The sequence below is a fragment of the Centroberyx affinis genome, unplaced genomic scaffold, assembly GCF_046629955.1.
Source record: "Centroberyx affinis isolate AG114_WGS23_722 - 3 ecotype Tasmania unplaced genomic scaffold, CSIRO-AGI_Caff_v1 ptg000172l_1, whole genome shotgun sequence".
NCBI lineage: Eukaryota > Metazoa > Chordata > Actinopteri > Beryciformes > Berycidae > Centroberyx > Centroberyx affinis.
This window is the reverse complement of record NW_027278869.1, coordinates 29,497-52,215: the sequence shown is the minus strand read 5'-3', so window position 1 is coordinate 52,215 and position 22,719 is coordinate 29,497. Positions and strand designations below refer to the sequence as shown.

General features: G+C 43.4%; 1 protein-coding gene across 1 annotated transcript in view; it reads left to right on the top strand.

The window, feature by feature from the left end:
• Nucleotides 1–22,719, top strand: part of cep89 (centrosomal protein 89) — a 106,430-nt gene that overhangs the window by 83,311 nt on the left and 400 nt on the right. Inside the window, exon 17 of the mRNA XM_071535097.1 lies at nt 181–329. Coding sequence (XP_071391198.1) covers nt 181–329 — 149 coding nt within the window. The remainder of the gene's footprint in view (nt 1–180; nt 330–22,719) is intronic.

Below are 22,719 nucleotides of genomic sequence, written 5' to 3'. Positions count from 1 at the left end.
GTTTAATGTTTAGTGTGTGTTTGGTGTGTGTGTGTCATTCCTTACCTTGTCCCGGTGTGTGTGACTCTCCCTCCTCCACTCCAGCTGTCTCTGCGCTGCCCGTCATGTAAATCCACCTCCTTCATTGCAACACTCTAAATTCCATTCCCCTGTGTATGTGTGTGTGCGTGTGTGTGCCAGGTGTACCGGAGGCAGGCTTCGTCCAGACTGGCAGCGTTGGAGGAGGCGGCGGAGGGGAAGACGGCTTCTTACGGGAGGGAGATCCTTCACCTGCAGAGGCTGCTAGGAGAAAGACAGGAGGCTGAAGAGAGACTACTGCAGTACAAACGGTAGGAGGAGAGATAGGGAGGAGCGAGAGAGGGAGGAGAAATGGTAAGAGGCAGGCAGAGAGAGAAGGAGAAGGATAGCGAGAGAAAGGTTAAGTGAGAGATTGTGTGAATGAGAGGGAGAGATGGTGCGTGTCACTGAAAAAGAAGAGAGGGAGGGGAGGCAGCAGCAACAGTGTGTGTGTGTGTGCGTACATGTGTGCGATCGAGGAGAGAGAGAGAGAGAGAGAGAGAGAGAGAGAGAGAGAGAGAGAGAGAAGCAGAGTCGGTCGCACCAACAACACAAACCAATTACTGACTAGAGACAGAGAGAGATGCCTGGACAGACAAATCAGTTTTAAGCCTTCTCTTAATCGTGTTTCTCTTTCTGCTTTCATTGTTTCCCTCAAATTGAATTATCTAGATTTCAACAAGCATCACAGCACCACACAAAACAATATACAACAACACAATATAACGCAATACACAACATTGCAACAAAATAACACAATACACAACAACACTACAACACACAGCAGCACACTAGCACAACACATCAACATCATAACACAACACTGCTGTTGCTAGGAGACTAACTCCATTTGAAGTGTGACACTGCTAAAAGCTGAAATACATTTAACTTCTAAAAACATGCTTAGCTCTCAGTGTTGTCAGGAACATAAATCAGCACTTCGTTTCTATTGGAATTAAGGAGGAAAAGAAGGAGAGATGTTCCTGGTGGACACACCACCTTTACATCTTTTCACATTGCTGGGAGCACTGCTGTCCAACACACACATACAGGGCCAACAATCTCCAACAGTTGAACCCAAAAAGCAATGCACTATCAAAGACCACGCTACAGCGAGTTAACGATTAATGTTTTAATGAGGATAAAAGTTGCACAGTAGATTGCAGAGAACTGGACGGAGGGTGGAAGGGGTCGAGGTGGATGAGGGTTGATTGGGGTCGTTGGGAATGAACTGGCCATTGGGGTCAAATGCTTAGGAACCCAGGGAGGTTGAGATTCAGTATGGGGTTACCGCACAGTCGTCTAAGGGCGCTTTCACACCTATAGTCTGTTTGCTTTGGTCCAAATCAGTGGATGAGTTGGTACTTTGTTGCATTTTAGGTCTGGTTAGTGTTCACATGGTCCTGTGATAAGCGAACCAACATTTGTAAACAAATGACACGCGGCCCTACATGCTGTTCATCTATTGGACAGAACATTTCCGAGAGAAAAGTTAGCTGAGCAGCTGCTAGCTCAGTAATCAGCTGGTTAGCACTTCTAGCAGACAATGTTGTGGAACAAGCAAAGGCTTACTAGATATTTCCAATACATGTCCAGTATAATCCATACTGCCTTTATGATCGCTGTTACAGTAACGTAAATTCACTGATTACAACGTCCTATTTCTCCACCGGCACTTTCACTTTATCCATTATTGTTGTTGCTATGGGAAACAGCCAGCGTCTCCGTCATCACGATTGGTCGGCTGAGAAAAACCAGTTCACGTCAACCGGCGCTTTTCTGAAAAGTTGAACATTTCTGAACTTTTGAAAGCGCTCCTTTGCTGCTAGGCTAGTGAGCGGCGCGGCTGTCTCTGCCAAGTGTCAACATCCGTTTTCAACCCACAATGCACTGTATTTTGGTTTGCTTCCTATATTAGGTCCTATATTAAGTCCGATTACGTTCTCACCTAAAGCGAACCGGACTTACGGAGTAAACGCACCATGGTTCGATTAAAACGGACCGAACAGGGTAGGTGTGAAAGCCCCCTAAGACTCCATCTAGCCCCCTGATGGTTCCTGAGGAAAAGAAGAGAAGTGGGGAGGACATACAAATAGGTGGATGGAGGAAGAAGGATCTTGAGGTGAGGCTTTGAAAGGCACACCTGGAGCTGATGTAGTCAGCTAAATCCTCGAACATACTGAGATAGGAGTTGAGGTTGGTCTGTTTCACTGCACTTGGGGGTGAAGATGAGACAGTTGAATGTGTGGATGGTGATGTCGGATAAGCTGTGGTGATAAGAACAATCTCAGGTAGATGAGGCTGGGGCGAATTCGTAACATCTCAAGAAGCCGAAGAAGGCTGGGAGGAACACAGACTCCATCGGCGAGCTGGCCATGGGGGAGGAATACCCCAATCGCAGGGTTTGAATACAGAGGCAGAGAAGATCGGGAGTGTTAAAGGGTAACTTCGGTATTTTTCAACCTGGACCCTATTTTCCCAACTGCGGGTGTCTAAGAAACTAATGGGGACAACAATTTTTGAAATTGGTCCAGTATTGAGCGAGATCGCTTCAGCCGGCAGCCGCGAAACAGGCTGCAATGTAATCCGACGGGGCAAATGCGCACCGTCAATGTACGTCCACTAAAAATGCTTGTTTTTGCCACTGACAGGCTCAGATTGTTATTATAAGTGTCTGACACAATATGGAAAGGACCCTATACAGAAATGAAACGTACTTCCTTACCTTTAGCTTGATCCCGTCTGTGTGTAACCAAGTCTCGCCCAAGTCCCGCGAGAGCTTAGTTGTTGCAGGAAGTCACCTGTGGAAACGTGAGTGAGAGTTGGAGAGAGGAGTGCTACCGGGAGGAGTTTGTTGTGTTGGAGTACAGAGATCGTAGCTTAGCGTTATCTAAAAGATCTAAAAAAAAAACAACAAAAACAAAACAATGGTTCCTGTTTGCGCATTTCCGATTTGTGCCAACAAAATGTCGCGCAACACTTCGCGCAGCTTTCACAGACTGCCTTTGTTGGATAGTGACCCGCTGAAGTTGTGGCTAGTTGTGCTACAAATGGATGCCAACACTCCTGTCCATACGCTGCGCCTTGCAGACCATCGGGTCTGCAGTGACCATTTTGACCGGGATGACTACAGCCAGCCAAAGAGGAGACGAAATCCTATCCCAAAGCACTTTTTCCTAAAGAAAAATGCTGTCCCGGGAGTGGAGAGACCTGCTGCAGACAGAGTGGAGGTAATGTTATTCGCTAAAGTTATTGCGTTGTCCTGGCATCAGTACACACGGCAAAAACAATCACTAAACTAGAAAGGCACTCGGAGAGCGCAGACCTCCGCCAAGGTTCATGCTATTATTGTTTGTTCGTGAGTCGGATCCAGATCCGCTCCGAAATTTAATGGGTTCTTCCTCGGCCCATGCTACACCCTTCCACCAAGTTTCATGAAAATCGGGCCAGTATTTTTTCCGTAATCCTGCTGACAGACAAACAAACAAACGGCACCGAAAACATAACCTCCTTGGCGGAGCTAGCCAGTAGTATGTGTAAAATAGCCTATCAACTGAGTCATGATTGATTATAAAATATGTATATAGCTTCATTTCCCCTTTTAAGCAGTTGACATTCATAATAATACAATAAGTGATATCAACAAGCTGAAGTTATCTGTGTAATATTGTTGCCAAAGTGTGTGTGCGTGGTGTAAAAATGTCATATTTATGCTTATCTATTATACGACCTATAAGCCCACTTTTATGCCTACATTTGTATATCCTATACATTAGCAGATATCATAGAGATACTTACTGGCAATGAATGATGATGGTAGCTCTTCAATGAGTAGGAGCTCTTCATCCGTATACTCTGGCTCAAATAAATACGGGCCGCCATCGAATTCAAAGGCCTCTTCCACGTTGTCGAAATCAGGTAAATATTCAGCCATGACTTAGAAAATCTTTTAGATAACACTGAGCTACGATCTCTGTACTCCAACACAACAAACTCCTCCCGGTAGCACTCCTCTCTCCAACTCTCACTCACGTTTCCACAGGTGACTTCCTGCAACAACTAAGCTCTCGCGGGACTTGGGCGAGACTTGGTTACACACAGACGGGATCAAGCTAAAGGTAAGGAAGTACGTTTCATTTCTGTATAGGGTCCTTTCCATATTGTGTCAGACACTTATAATAACAATCTGAGCCTGTCAGTGGCAAAAACAAGCATTTTTAGTGGACGTACATTGACGGTGCGCATTTGCCCCGTCGGATTACATTGCAGCCTGTTTCGCGGCTGCCGGCTGAAGCGATCTCGCTCAATACTGGACCAATTTCAAAAATTGTTGTCCCCATTAGTTTCTTAGACACCCGCAGTTGGGAAAATAGGGTCCAGGTTGAAAAATACCGAAGTTACCCTTTAAGCACCTCATTGTGAGAGGTGGTTCTTGCTTCTGTAAACCTTTGATTAGCATGGAAACATAAATAGATGAACAAGGACTCCTGGTGACTAATTTGACGAAAGAGGCTGACTCCCGTTATGTAGACCTGGATAGTAGAGGAGCGTATTTTCAGGGTGGATGAGCGTGTGTGATAAAATTACAAATAGACATGACATCGAAAGAGGGGAATGGTAGCTGGTATGTAGTGTGGAAGGTCTTGAAGCAATTCCAGCCTGGCAGGGCAAGCCTGGCCAGGTTTTTGAGCTGTGGGGTCAGTTGAAGTTCCTGGCTAAAAACGGTGGGACCGGAGTGGGATGAATGTCTGAGTCTGGTGCCAAGAGTCTGAATTTCTGAAACGAGAAGCGAGAGGGTGAATCAGCAATGCTGTTGTGATGTGGGCTGCGCGAATAATGAACTGGTGGTGTGCTGATATCGTAGTGAGTCTGCGCATAAACTGCATAATGTCCGGAGAACGTGATCAGATTTTGTTTATGGTATGGAATATGGACTCCCTGGACCATTCGTGGGCCCCAAAGGATGGCGGCTATAAAGATAATAAGATAATTCATGGAGTGCAGAGGAAGGAGCTTGAGTCTTGTGGTCTAGAGATGTAAACTCTGGGGGCCAATCAGAAGCGAACCATCTTCCTCTATAGTACTTGCCGAAGCCAATGTAGGGGGCAGCGTCTGTGTTTAGTTGGATGTCTTCAGGCCGGGTGACGGGTCAATGTAGAAAAAAGAAATACCGTTCCAGGAAGAAAAAGTGTTGCAAAAGTGTTGTTGTGAAAAGATGGAACTATGGCTGCTGTTGCGAGAAGGTTGGACAGGAAGGATTTCCCTTGATGCAAACGGCATAGTTGAGGTGACCAAGAAGAGCAAGAAGCTGGCATTTTGTGCATCTGCATGCTGGGAGGTAGTTTGATAGGAGGATGCTTGGAAAAAGGGTGAGGGTCCTTCTGTTCTCTCAGCGGAAAGAGGAATGCCCAGTTCTGAAAACACTTTGGTCAGGGTGGTGAGACCATAGCACGGGGGCGAAGATGGAGGAGTGATGAATGGAGGAAGTCATTGAGGAGGTGGAGTATGTAAGGGAGTTAGTGGCTGTTGATGAGGATCCAGCAGAGTGCTTCGGAGAGGGAGTCGAAAATGTTTGGGCTACTTTTGCAACTGAATGTGAGGCGGCCAACAAATGCTCCATGACCGGTCCAACAGATAAGGATGATGGTGTGTTTAAGTAAGGGATAATGCCAGACGAGGTGTCCATTATCAGGAATTAATGGACGACGGGGAGGTCAGATTATTCCTGATTATGGACACCTCGAAGGGCATTATCCCGCTTATACCATATCACTTGCCAAAGAAAAAAAACACCTGAGGGTTTGACTAATACCTGGAACAATCATTACCATCCCATAAGGTTCTTATGCAATGGAAACGTTGTTCACTACTCCAGTAAATAGGACAAACCTTAGATACGACTTGGCAGCGGGAGATATTTCTAGTCCGCTCAGCTCATAGAACCCTTTGGCTCAGCTGTGAGCCAGAAAGCTAACGTTATGCTAGCAACATTCAAAGTCAATAACATTGCGCACAGTTGACAAACAGTAAATATAATTTGACAGTATGTTTAACAACAAGACTAGCTAGCTATCCAGCCATGTCATTGTCCCCAAATCAATATCAAGATTTTCACGAACAAATGATAGGCCATGTGTACTGTCGGCCGCTTTGACTGCGTCCCTGTTGCTATGGTTATTCATTTTAGATACAGGCTGATGCTACGTAGCCAGCACATTAATTTAGAACGGTGAACAGACAGTTTCACTGGAACTACTTAGTAGGTGTCCATTATCAGGAATTAATGGACACACTGCAGCCAATCAGAATTGAGTATTCACCCAGACCATGGTATAATGTTGCATATTGTATGGAGAAATCTGGACTTCTGGTGGCAATGTTGAAATAATCCAAAATACTGTGAAAGGTGGGCTGTGGAACGGCCCTATCATGAATCCCTCTTTAACCTCTTTGGCTAGCAGAGTGTTCACAATGTCGGGCTTGGCAAGGGCTGATTGGAGGCTGTGGCAGATGTGAGAAGTGTCAGACATGACTTCTATACCTGTGTGAAAACGGTTGGTGAAATCGTTAATGAGGAAATTGAAAAACTGGTTATCAAGGTGGTTTCTGCAATGCGGTGGCCAGGGTGACTACCTTGACGTATGTGAAGATGCTGTAATAGTCAGTCTGTGTGCGTGGTGGGGTTGTGGGGCAGCTGTTTGTAGCGTGGGCACCTCCGCAGAAGGAACCTGAGTGGAGAAGCCAGCAGGTGGAAAGATTGCAGTCTCTGCTTTCTTGATACAAGATGAGTCTTCCCCTCTTGGGGATGGGTACGTTGACTGAAGGACCTATGTCAATGGGCCTGAACTGTTGGAGATTATACTGGCCCTATGTGGCCCCATGTGTATTGGACAGCAGCACTCCCAGTGAACTGAGGCTACGTCAAGCTCTACCGTGATTCAATTTTGAACACAATCAATCGTCATGATAGCAAAAAATAGGGAAATAAGGCCCAGGTTGAAAATAACTGCAATTATACTGGTGGAGAGGTTTCTGGTGGACACACTACCAAGGTCTCTTTAAGAGAAGTTGTTTGTGATACCCATGAAAAAAATGTCTGCACTCATGGTACTGTAAGGCACTTTGGATAAAGGCATCCAACAAATTGCTTCAAATTATCACTTGAAGAGAGTTAACCAAAAAGTTGGTCTTTGAAAAATGAAATGTGAAATGGGTTTTGCATTTGGATTTTGAATTTGTCAGAGAATGTGCATAATAGTACCAGAAAATGCAAATGAAAAATTGGATTATTGAATTAAAATTTTAATTATGACTGAAATTATGCAGAATATGCGTAAGTGGAAAAACAAAATGCTGTTTTGTGTTAACATTGGAAATACGGTTGTGTTGTCATTAGGTTATAACAATAGCATAGATTTTTTATACTGATGAAAAGTGTTACCGAGTCTGTCTCTGGCTTCTGTCCTTCAGATGAATATTGACACCAGACTGGTAGATTTGTTCCTTCTGAAACAACCTGCCACCTCCCCTCTATTCCCCTGTTAGGATGTCTGTTTTTAGCTTGGTCTCTGGGCCTGCTGCCTGCTGCTATCAAATGAAGGCCAGCTAATCAGATTGTTAGCAGCTCCAGTCCTGCTCTGCCCTGAGGACAGCTTAATGACAAACCACACACAACCATACCAGCTTTACCAAGCCACACACACAGCCTTACCAAACCACACACACACAGCCAGACCAGCTTTACCAAACCACACACACCAACACACCAGCTTTACCAAATGTTTTTCCTGGCTCAGAAGAGGGCGTTGGTGGCAATTGTCCGCATATAACTTTCAGTGCTGAAGTGTCTTGATCTTACTTAGCCTATTAAAATATATTAAATGCATGAAAGAAAATCTTAATTTGAACTGTATGCTATTAATTTTTTGTTGATTAATTGTATGATTATGCTAGAATATGCTAGATTATGCTGCAAGTGAAATTTATGTGTTTTAATGGGCCTTTCCTCTGTTCTGGTTGTTTTATAACAATTAACCAATATGAAATATGGACAGTGAAGCAGAATTGAACCAGGCACGAACAAAAACATACTAGTAAAAGATCCCCTCTATTTTCCATAATTAGGCCTGCATCTTCAAGCACAAAATTAAGAAACAGAAAAATAAAGTTTGGATAAATATATTTGGTTGTTCACATTTAGGGCCCTATTTTCATGAATCAGGGCACAGTTGCAGGCAGTGGTGTAAGCTTACAGTGCAAGCTCATTTAGGTGTGACCAACAGATTTTTGGTAATTGCGTGACCAGAGGCGCAGCAGCTCAGTTGTGAACGGGGTTGGATTAGGACTCATGCCCTTGATGATTTGCATATGTATAAACTTGTATAAACCTGAAAGCCGTGTGGAATAGCCTGACAAGTCATAGCCAACCAGTCTGTTGTGCGCACAAGCACAGAAGTTTGCACAAGCTGGTGCTGGCTGCGCAAGATTTAATCAAGGTACCCACATTGGATGAGGTGTGCGTAATTGCGCAGAGCTTTAACAATGCATCACATTGCTCAAACTAGAAGCTACAGATGGGACGTTCCTGCTGCCTTCAGATGGCTATGGGGATATAATCAACTGAGAGGGAAGGCCTGTATACATCCTACAAGCAGTTGTGGTTGGCAGATATTGATAAGAATCACCCCTTATTCTAGCCCAGTACAGACTCTGCCTTACTGGCATTATTACCTCAATCTCATTAAAATCTGAAACTGGAGAGCATAACATACATAAAAGAGGTTTATGTGATTTTTGGAGAAGTCTATGTGGGTGCGTCTCCGCCAACTAAAGCCCATAGTGACCAAACCAAAGTCCCTTTTTCGCCATCTTCATAATGCCTTCCAGTAGGGCTGAAGAATTAACCGAAATTTTATCAAAATTGCAATATGGCCTACTGCAATTTTCAAATCGCAGGAGGCGCAATATTTGTTAAAGGTGAAATTTCATTTCAAACCTTTATTTAAACTCGAATAACCATTGAGGTTGCCCTCATTTACAATGATGTCGAGTTACAAACAAGTTCAAAGTATTAAATAAATAGGACAAGACATAGATGACAATAAAGAAAATCAATTAAAACAGTTACACATTGAGGCAGGGAGGTTTGTGATCATGGTTTTAAATTGTCCATAGGTTAGTAGAGTATTGGTTTTTAGTGTGTGTTGAAGATCATTCCAGGAATTTGGAGCACTAAAATAAAAGGCTGATTGTCCAAATTTAGACCGTGCTTGGGGGACCTTAAGCATAAGCAAGTCATTTGAGCGAGTTTGAAATGTGTGTCAAAATATCATTTTAAATGAAATATTGTGGTGCTGCAGAGATGTCCTGGCCTACACATCATATTCTACAGACTTAAGAAAACATCTTTGTTTGGTACAGATCCCCACAAAAATCACACCATAATCATTTTAATACGTTTTTCAATGAAAATGAGAATAATGATGTAAAAATTATCATTCCCTCTAATATCGCAAATTGCAATTGCAATATCAGTCAAAATAATCGCAAGTAGATAGAAGACAAGACTCCTATCTCTTTGAATGGGGAGTCAAAGTTCTGACATACATATTTACGAAAACCGCAACATTGTGTGTTTCAAAGGCCACCATGTTGTTCAAAGTGTCCATGTTGTTCAAATAGATTTTGTTCCAGTTGCCAATCCCTGTTGCTGATGATATTCAGCTCTTGCTGGTGCTTCAGTTCTTTCTATTGCAGACTGACTTCATCCGTTTGAATTCATGTAACATACACACATACGCAGTTTAGCTACATTATTTACAGTGTTACAACCATATACCTGTCTATCAGACTGCCTATCTGTGTGTCTGCTTTACTCTAGTTGTGCATATGGCCCTAGGCTGTACATGGTCCAGAGTGGCTGGTATATGCCAGAATTCACCAGCTACTTCATCTAAATATTTAGCATAGAATCGGACTCCAAATGATGGTTGGTTACCTGCAGAGTAGACGAACCTACCGAAGTCACCAACCAGTTATGTTTTTAGAATAGAAAAGGACCACCAAATGATAGCTGCTAGAATAGACTAACTTACCAGCCACAGCTAAAATGTACCCATATCAGTGTGTTAGCTGGTGGTGATTTCCCAGCCTGATTATCATTTGGAGACACCAGCGGTTCTCCTGCTGTGAGCTGGAGCTTCAGGAGTTCAGTTGACGAACGATCCGCTAGGCCGAATTCAAACTCTTCTCCACACAGTGCAAAATCTGTCTCTCTCTCCCTTTCTCTCTCTCATGCTCGGCTTTGTATTCTGTCCATCCCGCCGTCAGCAGAGAGGCTAATAGTGATTGCAGCCTGCCTGCTGAGTTCTGCGTAGCCTCCAGGGAGACGGCTTCGCCTCAGACTTCCACTAGCTCAGGAGGGATTCAGCCCTCAGATCGCTTGTTGGATACCTTCAACGTATGAGTAAAGTGTGATCTTCATAGATATAGCTGAAATAAATTCTCTACTGTCTTCGCACTTTGAAGAATCCTTCCCCTTTCATCTCATTTGCTATGAGACCATGGTTACCTGTCAGCGGGCTGCATCAAAAGCCTCTCCAGAATCCATATGCAATGCTTTTAGAAAGGGTTTAGAATGGGTTTAGAAAAAAGAATGAATGTGTTTAGAATGTGTTTAGAATACACAGTGTTTAGAATGAGTTTAAATATGTTCAGAGTAGGTTTAGAATGTGTGTAGAATTTTTTTTGAATGAGTTTAGAATGCATTTAAAGTGGGTTTAAAATGTGTTTAGAATGGGTTTAAATGCATTTGGAATGGATTTAGAAAAAAATAATGGATTTGTAATGTGTTAAAAATATACAGGTCAGTATTTAGAAGGGGTCTAAATGTGTTTTGAATGGGTTTAGAATGTGTTGAATCCATTTAGAATGAGTTTAGAATACATTTAGAATGGGTTTAGAATGCATTGAAAATGCAATCCATCTCTTCAATGTGTGTCAAGTTGCGTTTATTAAGAATTGTTTTCAGCTTTGCTGCAGCTTTGATTTTATAATTCAGTCTTCCTCTCAGGTCTGTTAGAGTTCAGTTTGGTGCAGCATGTCTCTATTGTGTTCACAGCCTGGGAAATACACAGCGTAAATCGCTGACATTATGTTATGCTAATCACATACACACTTGGAAGCTCATGCATAATTAATGTCAGGGCTTATTAATGCAGACAAACACGTGTTTTAGCGTGTTTAGCACTTAATGTTTCCTTGGTTTCCCTGCAGGTGTGGTTCTGAGTCTAATTTCCTCAGCAGACAGGACAAGAGAGGACCAGGGCTGATTGTCTCTTCTTCTTTGGTAGATGTCATTAGAGGCAGGAAGACAGGCATAGACTTCCTCTTGGTGGTCATGTGGCCTCCCAGTCTTTCATAACCCTCTAATTTCTTTGTAATGACTATGTAATTTATCTTTTGAAAAGTACTATAAAGAACCATGACGTTGACAGTGATGGATAGGAGTTTATAGTGACCTTTACAATGGTAGTTGTAGTGGTGGTGTCCCCACTGCCCCCCCACTCTGTGGAACGTTTGTTCATGGCTTATACAAGAAGTGGGCTTGGTTTGTACTTGACTAATAGCAGCACTCAGCTCACACAGCACAAGCCAAGGCCAGAATCACACTGAACCCATAATCCATTTCTGTTGCTGCAACCCACACCAGGATGCCATTGCTCAAGCCTACTGGAACTAAACAGATTAGATATACTGTATTTATTGATTATAGTATTACAACTCCAATTATATTGCAAGTCAGATTCACTGACAAAATGTTTCCATCACGAAAATATCACAGAACAAAAGCGCATTTGTTATAGTTTACACATGTATTATCAGTGTATATGTAGACTGAATCCAACGCTGCAACACCTTCATCCCAGTGCAGGCCAGACCATGTTGAGTCCCAGTGGATGGACCAATCCCTCAGCCACTAAGCAGCTATTGATTTAATGTTTAAAGGTAGCGTCCTTACTGCCTTTCATTTTTGGGTAAAATGAGATTTGAGATGGAGCACAGTCAGATTTCAGATTTTTCATTTGGCAAACCACTCTTGCTTAACAGCAAATTTCCCTCACTCTGGGGGCTACGTTACAGGTAACAAAAATCTGAAAAATATTGGATTCTTATGGTGCTCTGTGCAAAGGAAATCAACTTAGAATGGCCAGATTCTATTTAGTACAGCAGATGGCATGTACAAATGTTACACAGGAAAGTGATCACATAATAAAATGTGCTTTCAATCAATAATACCCAGGATCTGCAGCCCTGGTGTCTAAATTTCCAGTAGCAGAACTATCACAGCTGTAGCTGTCCTGAAATGACACACCTCTCTCCAGCTATGGGAGAGGGGGACGTGAAGCATTTCTTGAAGAGATAATTAAGGTCTGATTGTCTAACTAGTGCTCTTCCCTGCAGCTATATCGCAGCCAGACTCGCCTCATGAACCGTCCTGTGTAGAATAACACTGAATAATGCTGGTGTCTGGGCTGGCAGGGCCTGCATGGTGAGCAGGGAGTTGTTCCGAGTAAATCCTGAGACGGCTGTAGTCTAGTGAAGGTGTAGCCATAATGGAGAGGGATTTGTTGTTAGTGTTGCTTGCTGCTGAACCATGCCCTACAGGTCAGACTGCAGCCGCGTGGCTTAGTGGTCACTACAGGACACACATCCCTCCATCCCTCATAGCAGCAATATTCTCTCTGTTCTGTCATCCCTTGATGGGATGCAATGATGAGTGTGGTTGCCACAGGTGATGGAAAGAATGGGCTTGTGTGTCTGTGTGTGTTTGGGTGGGAGGGCCTTCAGTCTGAGAAGGAAGGACTTTGAGTTTGGCCCAAATCACTGAAGGAAACAAGTATTTTTACAGAAAGTCACCGAACAGATTTTTATGTTTTTCTCAATCTTAATTCATGGTCGCAGGGAAGCATAGTGGTTAGAGAGGCACATTTGATTCTCTGAACAGCCAATCTTGTCCCATCAAAGTGTCCTTGAACAGGACGCTGAACTCTTACCTACTCACTGTGATAACGGTGTCAGCTAAATTACTAAAATGGAATTTTCACAGCTCTCAGAGGCTGTGAAACTACATTTGCAGTTTCCATTAGACCCTTAGACTCCACAAACCGGTTAGTTATAAGCAGCTGTTTCACCACCTGCCAAAATCAATCTGCATGGTGGGCCCTAACTGGGCTGGGGGCCAGTGCGGGGCCCTTTTGGCCGTTACAAAGTCTAGGCTTAAAACTAGGGCCCCTCGGCTTTGCAACGGCCTGCCTGAGGAGATAAGGCTAGCACAACCACTGACTCTTTTTAAATCACTAATCAAAACCATTTTTATGGACTGGCTTTTATGTGATGTCGTCTTTTTATCTTTTTATCAGCATCTTTTTATTGTCTTTTTATCGTTGTTTTATCTTAATTTTATCTTACTTTTATTTTATTTTATCCTTACTGTTTATTTTGGTTTTCATCTTACGGTTGTCCCGCTATTTACTTGAATGCTGCTCTTTTCCACCTCTGTTGTCCTATCTGAATTTAGTCCCTCTTTATTATTGTTTCATTGCTTTTTAAATTCGAATTTTGAGTATTCTGCTTTTATATTGACTGTCAAAGCACTTTGTAAACTCTATTTTTAAAGGTGCTATATAAATAAAGTCATTATTATTATAATTACATTTGACAGGGTGAGGTTGAGCATCGGTAGGGAGGCGGAGAGGCAGGTGTGACTCAGCCAACCAGTGGTGCACACCTGCAATATATGAGTCCATTTAAAGATTTACTTTTTTGCCCTTGGCAGTGAGACTGGGACCAGCCTAATGAACTGACAGTCTGAAGCAGCTGAATTCAGTCTTCTGTTTAATAAACTGTGCTCGTGCGTCAAGCCGGTCCTCTCTTGTCATCCATGCGACCCCAGAAACCCTGTGACAGTGGTCTAATGGGGAAGAGGAGGACGTAATATTTATATGACCTTCTAAATATTGTCTATCCACACATGTTTTTGAAGAGTATGACTTGTAGATGGAAAATAAGCTTGTTCAATTTTTCTTAGTTCATTGTAACTCAACATACAGCTGTGCTTTAGTGTACATTAAGTGTACATTACAAACCTTTTACAACCTTAAAATAAGACGTCAGACTCTCGTTAAGATGCCGCACCCTGTCAGGCCTCGGATCAAAAACTCTGACAGTAAGTTTCAGAGTTAAACAAAATACCTCCAATTCCAATGATTACGTAAGCAAAGTCAGCCAAATGTTGGTTGGCTGAGCTAGTCCGATTCCCTGCTTTGCCTGCCTATTCATTTACAGCATGAATTATATTTGTTCATTTCTGTCAAGCATTTTGCAATGAAATAAAATATTGAAAATGATCAGTCGCGCAATCCTATTAATATTGGGGTTTCTTGTTTTCTTGCATCAAAATCACCGGTATGGGTGATCAGAAAGGACAAAGCTTATTATACAGTCATTTTCCATTCCATCCAATTAGTCATTTGCTGGTTTGGTGTGGTTGACCTGTGATGACGACTAGTACGGCTTTTGTTTAGGTGAACATAGCATTAGAGTCACAGTGCCTGCCCAGGGAGGGTCGCAATCCCGGGAGCTCTTGTTTTCAGCCCCAGAGAGGGTATAGTTAGGGAGATCCGGGGCAGATTTCTGGAGCAGGATGTGAGTTGTTGGGCTGTTTCCTGGCTGGAGAGGCAGATTGGTAATATAGAAGTCTGTCTCTGATTTCTTGGATGCTTTGTAACGAAGGATTCTCCCATCTGGCTACGAGGTTGGCTTTGGCTATTCCAATTTTGTCATCCCCTGACTAGGGCAGCCACAAATGTACACATACACACACACACACACACACACACACATATACACACCAAAACTTGAACCCCACTGCTGTGGATTTTTAGTTATCTATCCAACCACTCTGAACCATCAGTATCGAACTCATGTGCACAATTCCCCTCCAGCTCTGAGCCAGAAGCCTGAGCCGTGTTCATCCTCTCCAAACCAATAGGGTGCATACAGATCAGCCTGTAGTTGTCTTGTAATACAGAAGTCTACATCATGTCGCCTCACTGGGTTATTCTATTCTAGACACACACACACACACACACACACGGCATATTCTGTTATAGTACAGGGAGGCAGCTTGGTGTAGGCATTGCAGCCTCCACTGTAATAAGCAGCTAACTGTGTCCAGACAGGGCGGTTAATTGCTTCCATTGCCGATGTGTCAGCTCAGGAGCAGATGACAGAGGAGCTTTAATGCAGCAGCCATTATACAACAATAGCAGCGTACAGATGTAATTACGCTCTGAGCTATTTCTTTTCTATTCTCATATCCCCTCCTTCTTTCCCCCTCTTTGTAAAGCTGGAGATTGTTACTTGGTTCCTCCTTGGTTCTTGGTTCCTCACTTTTTTTTTTTTCTTTTTTTTTTACAAACAAGCGAAACTAACTGTAATGGGAACCTGCATGTGTGACCAGCCTTGAGAGAATGGTGTATGGAAGGATTATATATGAGCAAAAAGGAAAAAAACGAAAGTTTTTTAGACAGAAAACACATCAAATGCAACCATTAATTACATACATCGAAACACGGCGTTATGTTTCTATCTGGGGGAATGATTGGAGATGAAATGGTATGCAGTGGTATTGAGTGGTGATGAAATCAGGGGAATCGGATCCCATGTGTTTGCGTTTAGACACGGCAGTGAAAGGCAATTATTTTGGTAAATTGCTGTTTTTAGAATAATGACTGATCTGGAATGGCAGGGAGGAGTATAGCCTAGCGGAGGGTGATTACTTGCGTTTAATTTTTCGCTTTTCCTCTCTATCTCACTATTTTTCCCAATCCATTTTGAGGATATGCGTTATGCATGAGGGACGATATGATGTGAAAACTTGATTTGGTAGGAGAATGATTTGGTGGAGAATGAGGTTTCACTGCTACACTCTGCTGTTCTTAAATTTCAACCTGCTCATTTTCTCCAAACCTTTACTTATCCAAGGAAGTTTCATTTTCAACATCACATTTTGAATCATCACATCTACATCAGCAAACACTAAAAAAAACTTTTAGCCAATGAGATGTTTTGAATAGGACTCCAAATGATGGTTGGTTACCTGTAGAGTAGACTACCTTACCAGACATTGTCATCATTTACCAGTGTCTGGTGGCTGGTAGTCTGCATGGTTTTCAAAGCAGCTTCCTCACTGCAGCGCTCATAAAATTTTGTGACATGAGCATGAACTCAAATGCAGATTACGTGTTGGGGACACAAATAATGTGAAGCTTATTCCTCCACAAGGTTAAAGCGGATACAGACAACTTGTTGTTTATGCCGCTGTCGCAAAGACAACCGGATCGCTTTCCATTAGAGCCTAGCTCCGTGCAACAGAACAAACCATCTGTCTGCTTATCAACTCCTTGATCATAACACAATATAGTAACTTTCACCACTGCTCATTTTTAGAAAGGCCACTGCAAGAAAACGTCTTCTTTGTTTAGATTATCAAACGGACAACGGATCATTTGTTTGTTTCTGGCTGCTAGCGTTAGCGTTAGCTAGCATAGCTAGCGTTAGCAACATGGCTAACGCTAGCTAACGCTGGCAGCCAGAAACAAACATAGTTAGATGTTTGTTTCTTTTGTTCCCAGAAACAAACATAGATGTTTGTTTCTGGATGGTCCTGGCTTCCTTGTAGCTCCTGGTTCGTTTTCTAGCCGCTAGCGGTAGCATTAGCAACATGGCTAATGTTACAGCTACCAATAGCTACCGGGGAAAACTATCCTACTCCTCTTTTGGTTGCGCAATGGATGACACACTTCCTTTGTGCCGTAAATGGAGCCTTCATTCTCCCGGGAGATCGTACCCGGTGGCAGACAGAATTGCTTAGTGAAAGCAGGGAACCAATCTAAACGCCGATGGTGTCATTATTCCATAACCATTACACTGTGCAATCAACATTTACTTCATAATGATAAGTTAAAGCAAAAAAGTTGTCTATAGGGTCTTTAAATAAGAAAAACCTTTGCTAAAAATGAAAGCTTCAGTCCCAGTAGAAAACATATTTTTCTGACTTTTGAACACATCATACTCATTTTACGAACTTTAAGCTGACTAGACTCAAATGTCATTGGAGCTCTCACTGAGCAGGTTACTACGAAACGGCCTTGTCTTGCAGCGTCACACCCTGGCAGAGCCCATTGATCGCTGCTTCATTTAGGCCACGTTCCACTACGTCCTGCATTCAGCTTAGTGAATTAGTTTGCTGAGGATGCACTCTTTGTGATTTAATTAAAAGATCTTACCTATATGGATAGGAGTGCTGAGGTCAGTGGGATTTAAAGCTGTCAAACACATTGATTTAAAACAAATTTATGGTTCATTAATAAACTCTAGTCGAAGGGGGTGGGCTATGGACACTAGCTAAGCAGCTGTGTGTGTGTGTGTGTGTGTGTGTGTGTGTGTGTTCATTCAGAGAGTCTCCCCAACACTCTGAATGAACCGTCTGTTTGTTGCCGTCTGTGTGTACGTGTATGTGTGTGTGAGAGAGAGAGAGAGAGAGAGAGAGTGGGTTCATTCAGCCCTCGAACCCTCGACTCACCAGACCTGGTCTCCTCACCACCCCCAGTGCTCTCCCATGGCAACAAATGCTCAACTCAGGCAGTTTGATTCCCCCTTCTTCACCTCCTTTCCTTCTTCCTTGGAATGATCCCTGACTCGCTAGTCAGGTAAAATAATGTGCAAAGAGCTTTTCTGCAGGTTGTTATGAACGGATGAGTAAATCTGTTCTTTAAGAAATAGGGATGCAACAAAGGAAAGAGGAAAGCAGGGAAGAAAGGAGGGGAGGTGTGGTAGGTGAATGGGTGGAATGGATTAAGGAGTAGATGGATGGATGGATGGATAGATGCATAGTAACTAAGTATTTAATCTTCTGTTTGGCCAGTAGTGGGTTAATAATGTAAGTGGCTCCAGTCTGTCATGATGAGCTGACCTGGAAGCCGCGTGGTGACCAGCTGAATTCTCAACACTTTGTGGTCTGACAGATGGCACTGACCTTTACACTGGCGCCAACACACACACACACACACACACACACACACACACACACGTACACACAGACACATTTCATTCCTACTAATGCTCATGGCCGCTGTTATTTAAGAATGCTTAAAGGAATCCACCATCAGACACTGTTATATGTCATCAATCAAAACAAGTTCAATTTCCTCACTCAAACAATTTGTACCTCCTCTCTGAATTTTTGTGCATGTGTGTGTCTGCTTGGATGCGTACATGCATATATGAACAACATTAATACAAATCACATGCAAAGCAAGGAAGTAAATAAGAAAGTAAGGAAAATAATTGGTCCAACTGACAGCACATAAATTGAAACTTCACATCCAATACATAACATAATATTCATATAATTTTAAAAGTGAAATTACTAGTATCCCTACACAAAATCAAAACATAACGTAAGTAAACATCATAGAAAAGGAGTACAGTCAAACTCTTCATTCACACCTGGATGTACATTAGCCTTCAATTTTGCAATCCAAAAAGTCCCTCTTAAGCCGCTCAGCACCACCTCCAACACCCTTACTTGAACCATGTTGCAGTTCTGTATAATGCATGGGCATGAGGTAGTTCTCATTTGTGGTTCTGATGGCATTTGATGTCCAGCCAACCTGTCTTTTAGTATCCTTTTTGTTTGGCCAACATAAAAGCATCAACAAGAACATTCCAGCATGTATATAATATGCATACTATTGCAATTGGCAAAGGCAAGTTTTTTGTAAGAGAGTGCCTTGGATTTGTTTTTTGTCATTGCTTCATAATCAATCCATTAGATATTTTGGTTACTATACTGAAAGCAGTGTAGTAACAAAACAGCTTTCTTGAAATAATTAATGATTATGTTACAGTGCTACTAACCTGTGCAATGTCATTGGAAGTAACAAGACATGAGTGAAAATTAATTTTGAAATGATTTAGTAAACTGCATGTGTAGTAATAAGCACTGGAACATTATGCTTACAGTAACAGCTTCACTGAATGTCAAGCCCCTTGGCGCAAGACATACTATCATAATAAGAATGAGCCAGGAATGGAGGAAGACAAGTCATTCAAGCAAGTCTTTGTTCGCAATCTGTATCCAGCGACTAGCCTCCACCTATGCGTAGGTGCAGATGAACACATGAACAACAAGCAAATAGTAAACATGTTGTCCCCCACCAGTGACGTAGTTCCACCCTTGGGTCAGTCAGTGATTGCTGAGTGTACTTGAAATATGAGTGAAATTGTATTTTATTTGCATTTTCGTATGGGACAATGAAAGGACAGATTGACCATATATTTCTGTTACCTATGATAACTTTAACTGTATGACCTGCTTTACCACTGAGTCCCCATTCATTGTCAATGCTGCCCCCTAGTGGCACAAAGTCAACGTTACAGTGTGACTAACTAACTAACTAACAGACGGAGACCATCCATAGTCCCCCCTTTGGTGGGAGACAATGACTAGTCTCCAGTTGCACAAACTTGCCACTAGGGCCTTCAACAAATTGAAAATGCGATGGGTCTCAGGGTGATAGGTTGTGCCAAAGATCAAGCTACTGTGTCTGCTGTAATAGATCTCAAAAAGACAGGGAATGGCATAGAGAAAACTAGGATCATGGTAACTTATCTGACATGTCAGCTAGGGAAGTAATATCCACATGTGAAGCAGCTGTGTACAAAACATTTGAGAAAATGCTCTCGAAGCACAGAAGAAGGAATGGCAAGCAGTTTTGACTAGCAGCGGATCGGCTTGCTCCACCCTCTTATTACAGGGACAGGAGTGGGCAAAGAGTTCACGTAAACACTCCAAGACCAGCTTGCCAACAACAACCGGGCAGTGGTTTCTAACATCGGCAACAGCCAAACCCTGGATCCTGGACAAATATATGATGATCATGTGCCAGTACCAACCAATTTGGAAGTTGCAACAACGGATGGAAGACTGCCTTTCCGCCAGTTTTTGGGTGACCCCTCCAGAAAGGGCACAAGCTCTATCTTGCAACCAAACGTTTCCTTGTATGACCAGCTGCAGAGAGCCTCTTGTTCAAATGGCAGATACCTCATAATGGACCATTGTGACGTCAACATCACAGCTTTCATGCAAAACAAAGCTCACCTTGTTCGGATAATGCTTGTTGAGCTCAAAATTGGACCCATGCTTCACATACACCCAGTCTATGTGTCAAAGGTGGACACTTTTCCTCTACTCCTTGGTCTGGACCTCCGAGGCCAGCTGCTGGAGAAGAAAGCCAGTCATAGCCCCAGGAGTCCACCATATGAACTGCTGTTTTCTGGGGTTTTGATGTGCCCTTTACTGTCAGTGGCAGTGCTGATGAACTGAATGAATTATGGCATCTCAGCCTGGGTTCCTTTCTGTGCCTCTTGTCACTCTCCTTGTGCCTGCTGCCCCTCTCCTTATTCCACTTGCCATTCTCCTTGTGCCTGCTGCCCCTCTTCTTGTGCCACTTGCCCTTCTCCTTGTGCCTGCTGCCCCTCTACTTGTGCCACCTGCCATTCTCCTTGTGCCTGCTGCCCCTCTACTTGTGCCACTTGCCCTTCTCCTTGTGCCTGCTGCCCCTCTACTTGTGCCACTTGCCCTTCTCCTTGTGCCTGCTGCCCCTCTACTTGTGCCACTTGCCCTTCTCCTTGTACCTTGTAGGCATAATTCAGTGATTAATCCCAAAGGATCAACGGTGCTGTCACACATAGCTTCCAAAAGGACGTAAACTGGAACCGTTTGTCTGAATACGTGTTGGGCTGTTGAGCAGGAGGGCACGGAGGACTACCCCAGATGCACTGCCATACTAACATTACATGTTGGTTGGCTGGACTCTACGCACTTTTGGTAGTACCACTTTGGTTTTCCACTGCAGATAGTACCCCCTCAATGTGCCCCACCCCCCCCACAACTGGTTGTCATAGCGACGCCGCGACGGCGCATGAAACGCGACACACACAGCAACAATGGAGGATATCAAAGGGATGGTGTTCTTGACTCTCGGTATGTGGCTATTAGTCACAGCAAGGAAACAGATTTTATTTCAGAAGAGGCTGAAGGCAGCGAGACAACAGACTGCTCTCTGGTTGCTCAAGGCGACGCAAGAGGGTAAGCTAGCCTGGTAGCTAACGTTAGCATATATGCCCCGTGTCGCGATGACGATTCTCTCTGACCAGTCAGTAGTCTGCAGTGTTTTCACGTCAACTTTTGGTATCACCTCAGCTCGCCTCAGCTTGCTTGGAACCTCGACGGAGGTGCTACCAAAAAAAGTACCAGGTACCAGGTAATATGGTACCTGGTACCTGGTACTTGCCCAATGGAAAACCAAAAAAGGCGTGTAGAGTCGAGTTGAGTTGAGCCAGTACCATGCGGTGGAAAAGTGGCATATATTGGAGCACTCGGGCCACAGTGGCCTCAGGGCTTGCACAAATTTACAGGGCATCAAGGCCACATAGAGGGACGCACATGGCCATGAAATTTGTCCTGCCACCAGACTGCTGAACTACATTGTGGAGGAGGTCTGTGTCTCCCTGCCAGGGCCACTGAGAGCATTTGCAGAAAACCATACTCTTTCTGACCAGTGGGATGATGAATGTGAGTAGTTTCCCAACTCTTAAAGTCACTCCTGCTGTGGGGAAATGGCATGAGGGGGAGAAGCAGTTACTGTTTTTTTACCACCCAATAGTTGGGGAAGTTCAAAACAACACAAAAGAAGGCAATGTATTATACCTGTGTAAAGGTGACACACTTGCACTCTGTGGCAGGGATGAGGGAGTCGAGGTGGGCTGTTTTTTGGCCTATATGCTTCCCCGAAAGGCTGCTGGCAGTCATTGTACAAGCTGCCTGTTGAAAAACAGATGGCTGACCTCCAGTGGAGAATCATACATGGGGCGATAGCTACAAACAGGCATGTGGCACACCTGGATCCTAGCACGGGGAAGGGGTGCACACATTGGCACATCTTTTATTCAGTGTCCTCGGTTAGTGGTTAGGTCATGGGTTGGATTTCTCTTTTTATTTGTTTATTTTCATTCCAAGATACAACCAGAGGAAAGCTGTGCATGTTCTGGTGAATCCTGTCAGGGGTGGCCAAGCTGGCCATCTGGATGACCAGGAAGAATAAGACCCAGGGCAGGGGGTCTGTAGATCCTTTGTCAGTCATCACTGGGCTGTTGGCAGCTCGCCTAGAGTGGAACATGCATATTTCTGACTGGTGGATGGTTGGAATGCTTTTTGGTAGCATGGGGCATTGGGGGAGTGCTGTGTCCAGTGCAACTTGTTGAATGGATGAATGATTCTTGGCTTCTCTCTCTCTCTCTCCATTTTGTCATATGAGAGTAGTATGATCTGATATTTGTATTCTGGGTGTACGCATCATTGAAATCTGCAATTGTGAATAAAGGGTGATTTTACAATTCAATACTACCATCAGTTTTTTGTGCTTTCACTCTGCATCTCTTTCTCTCTTTGCATCTCTCTGTCTACCTCACTTGCTCTCACAATCTCTCTGGCAGTCATTCGTTTTTTTATTCTCATCCTCCACCCCCCTCCTC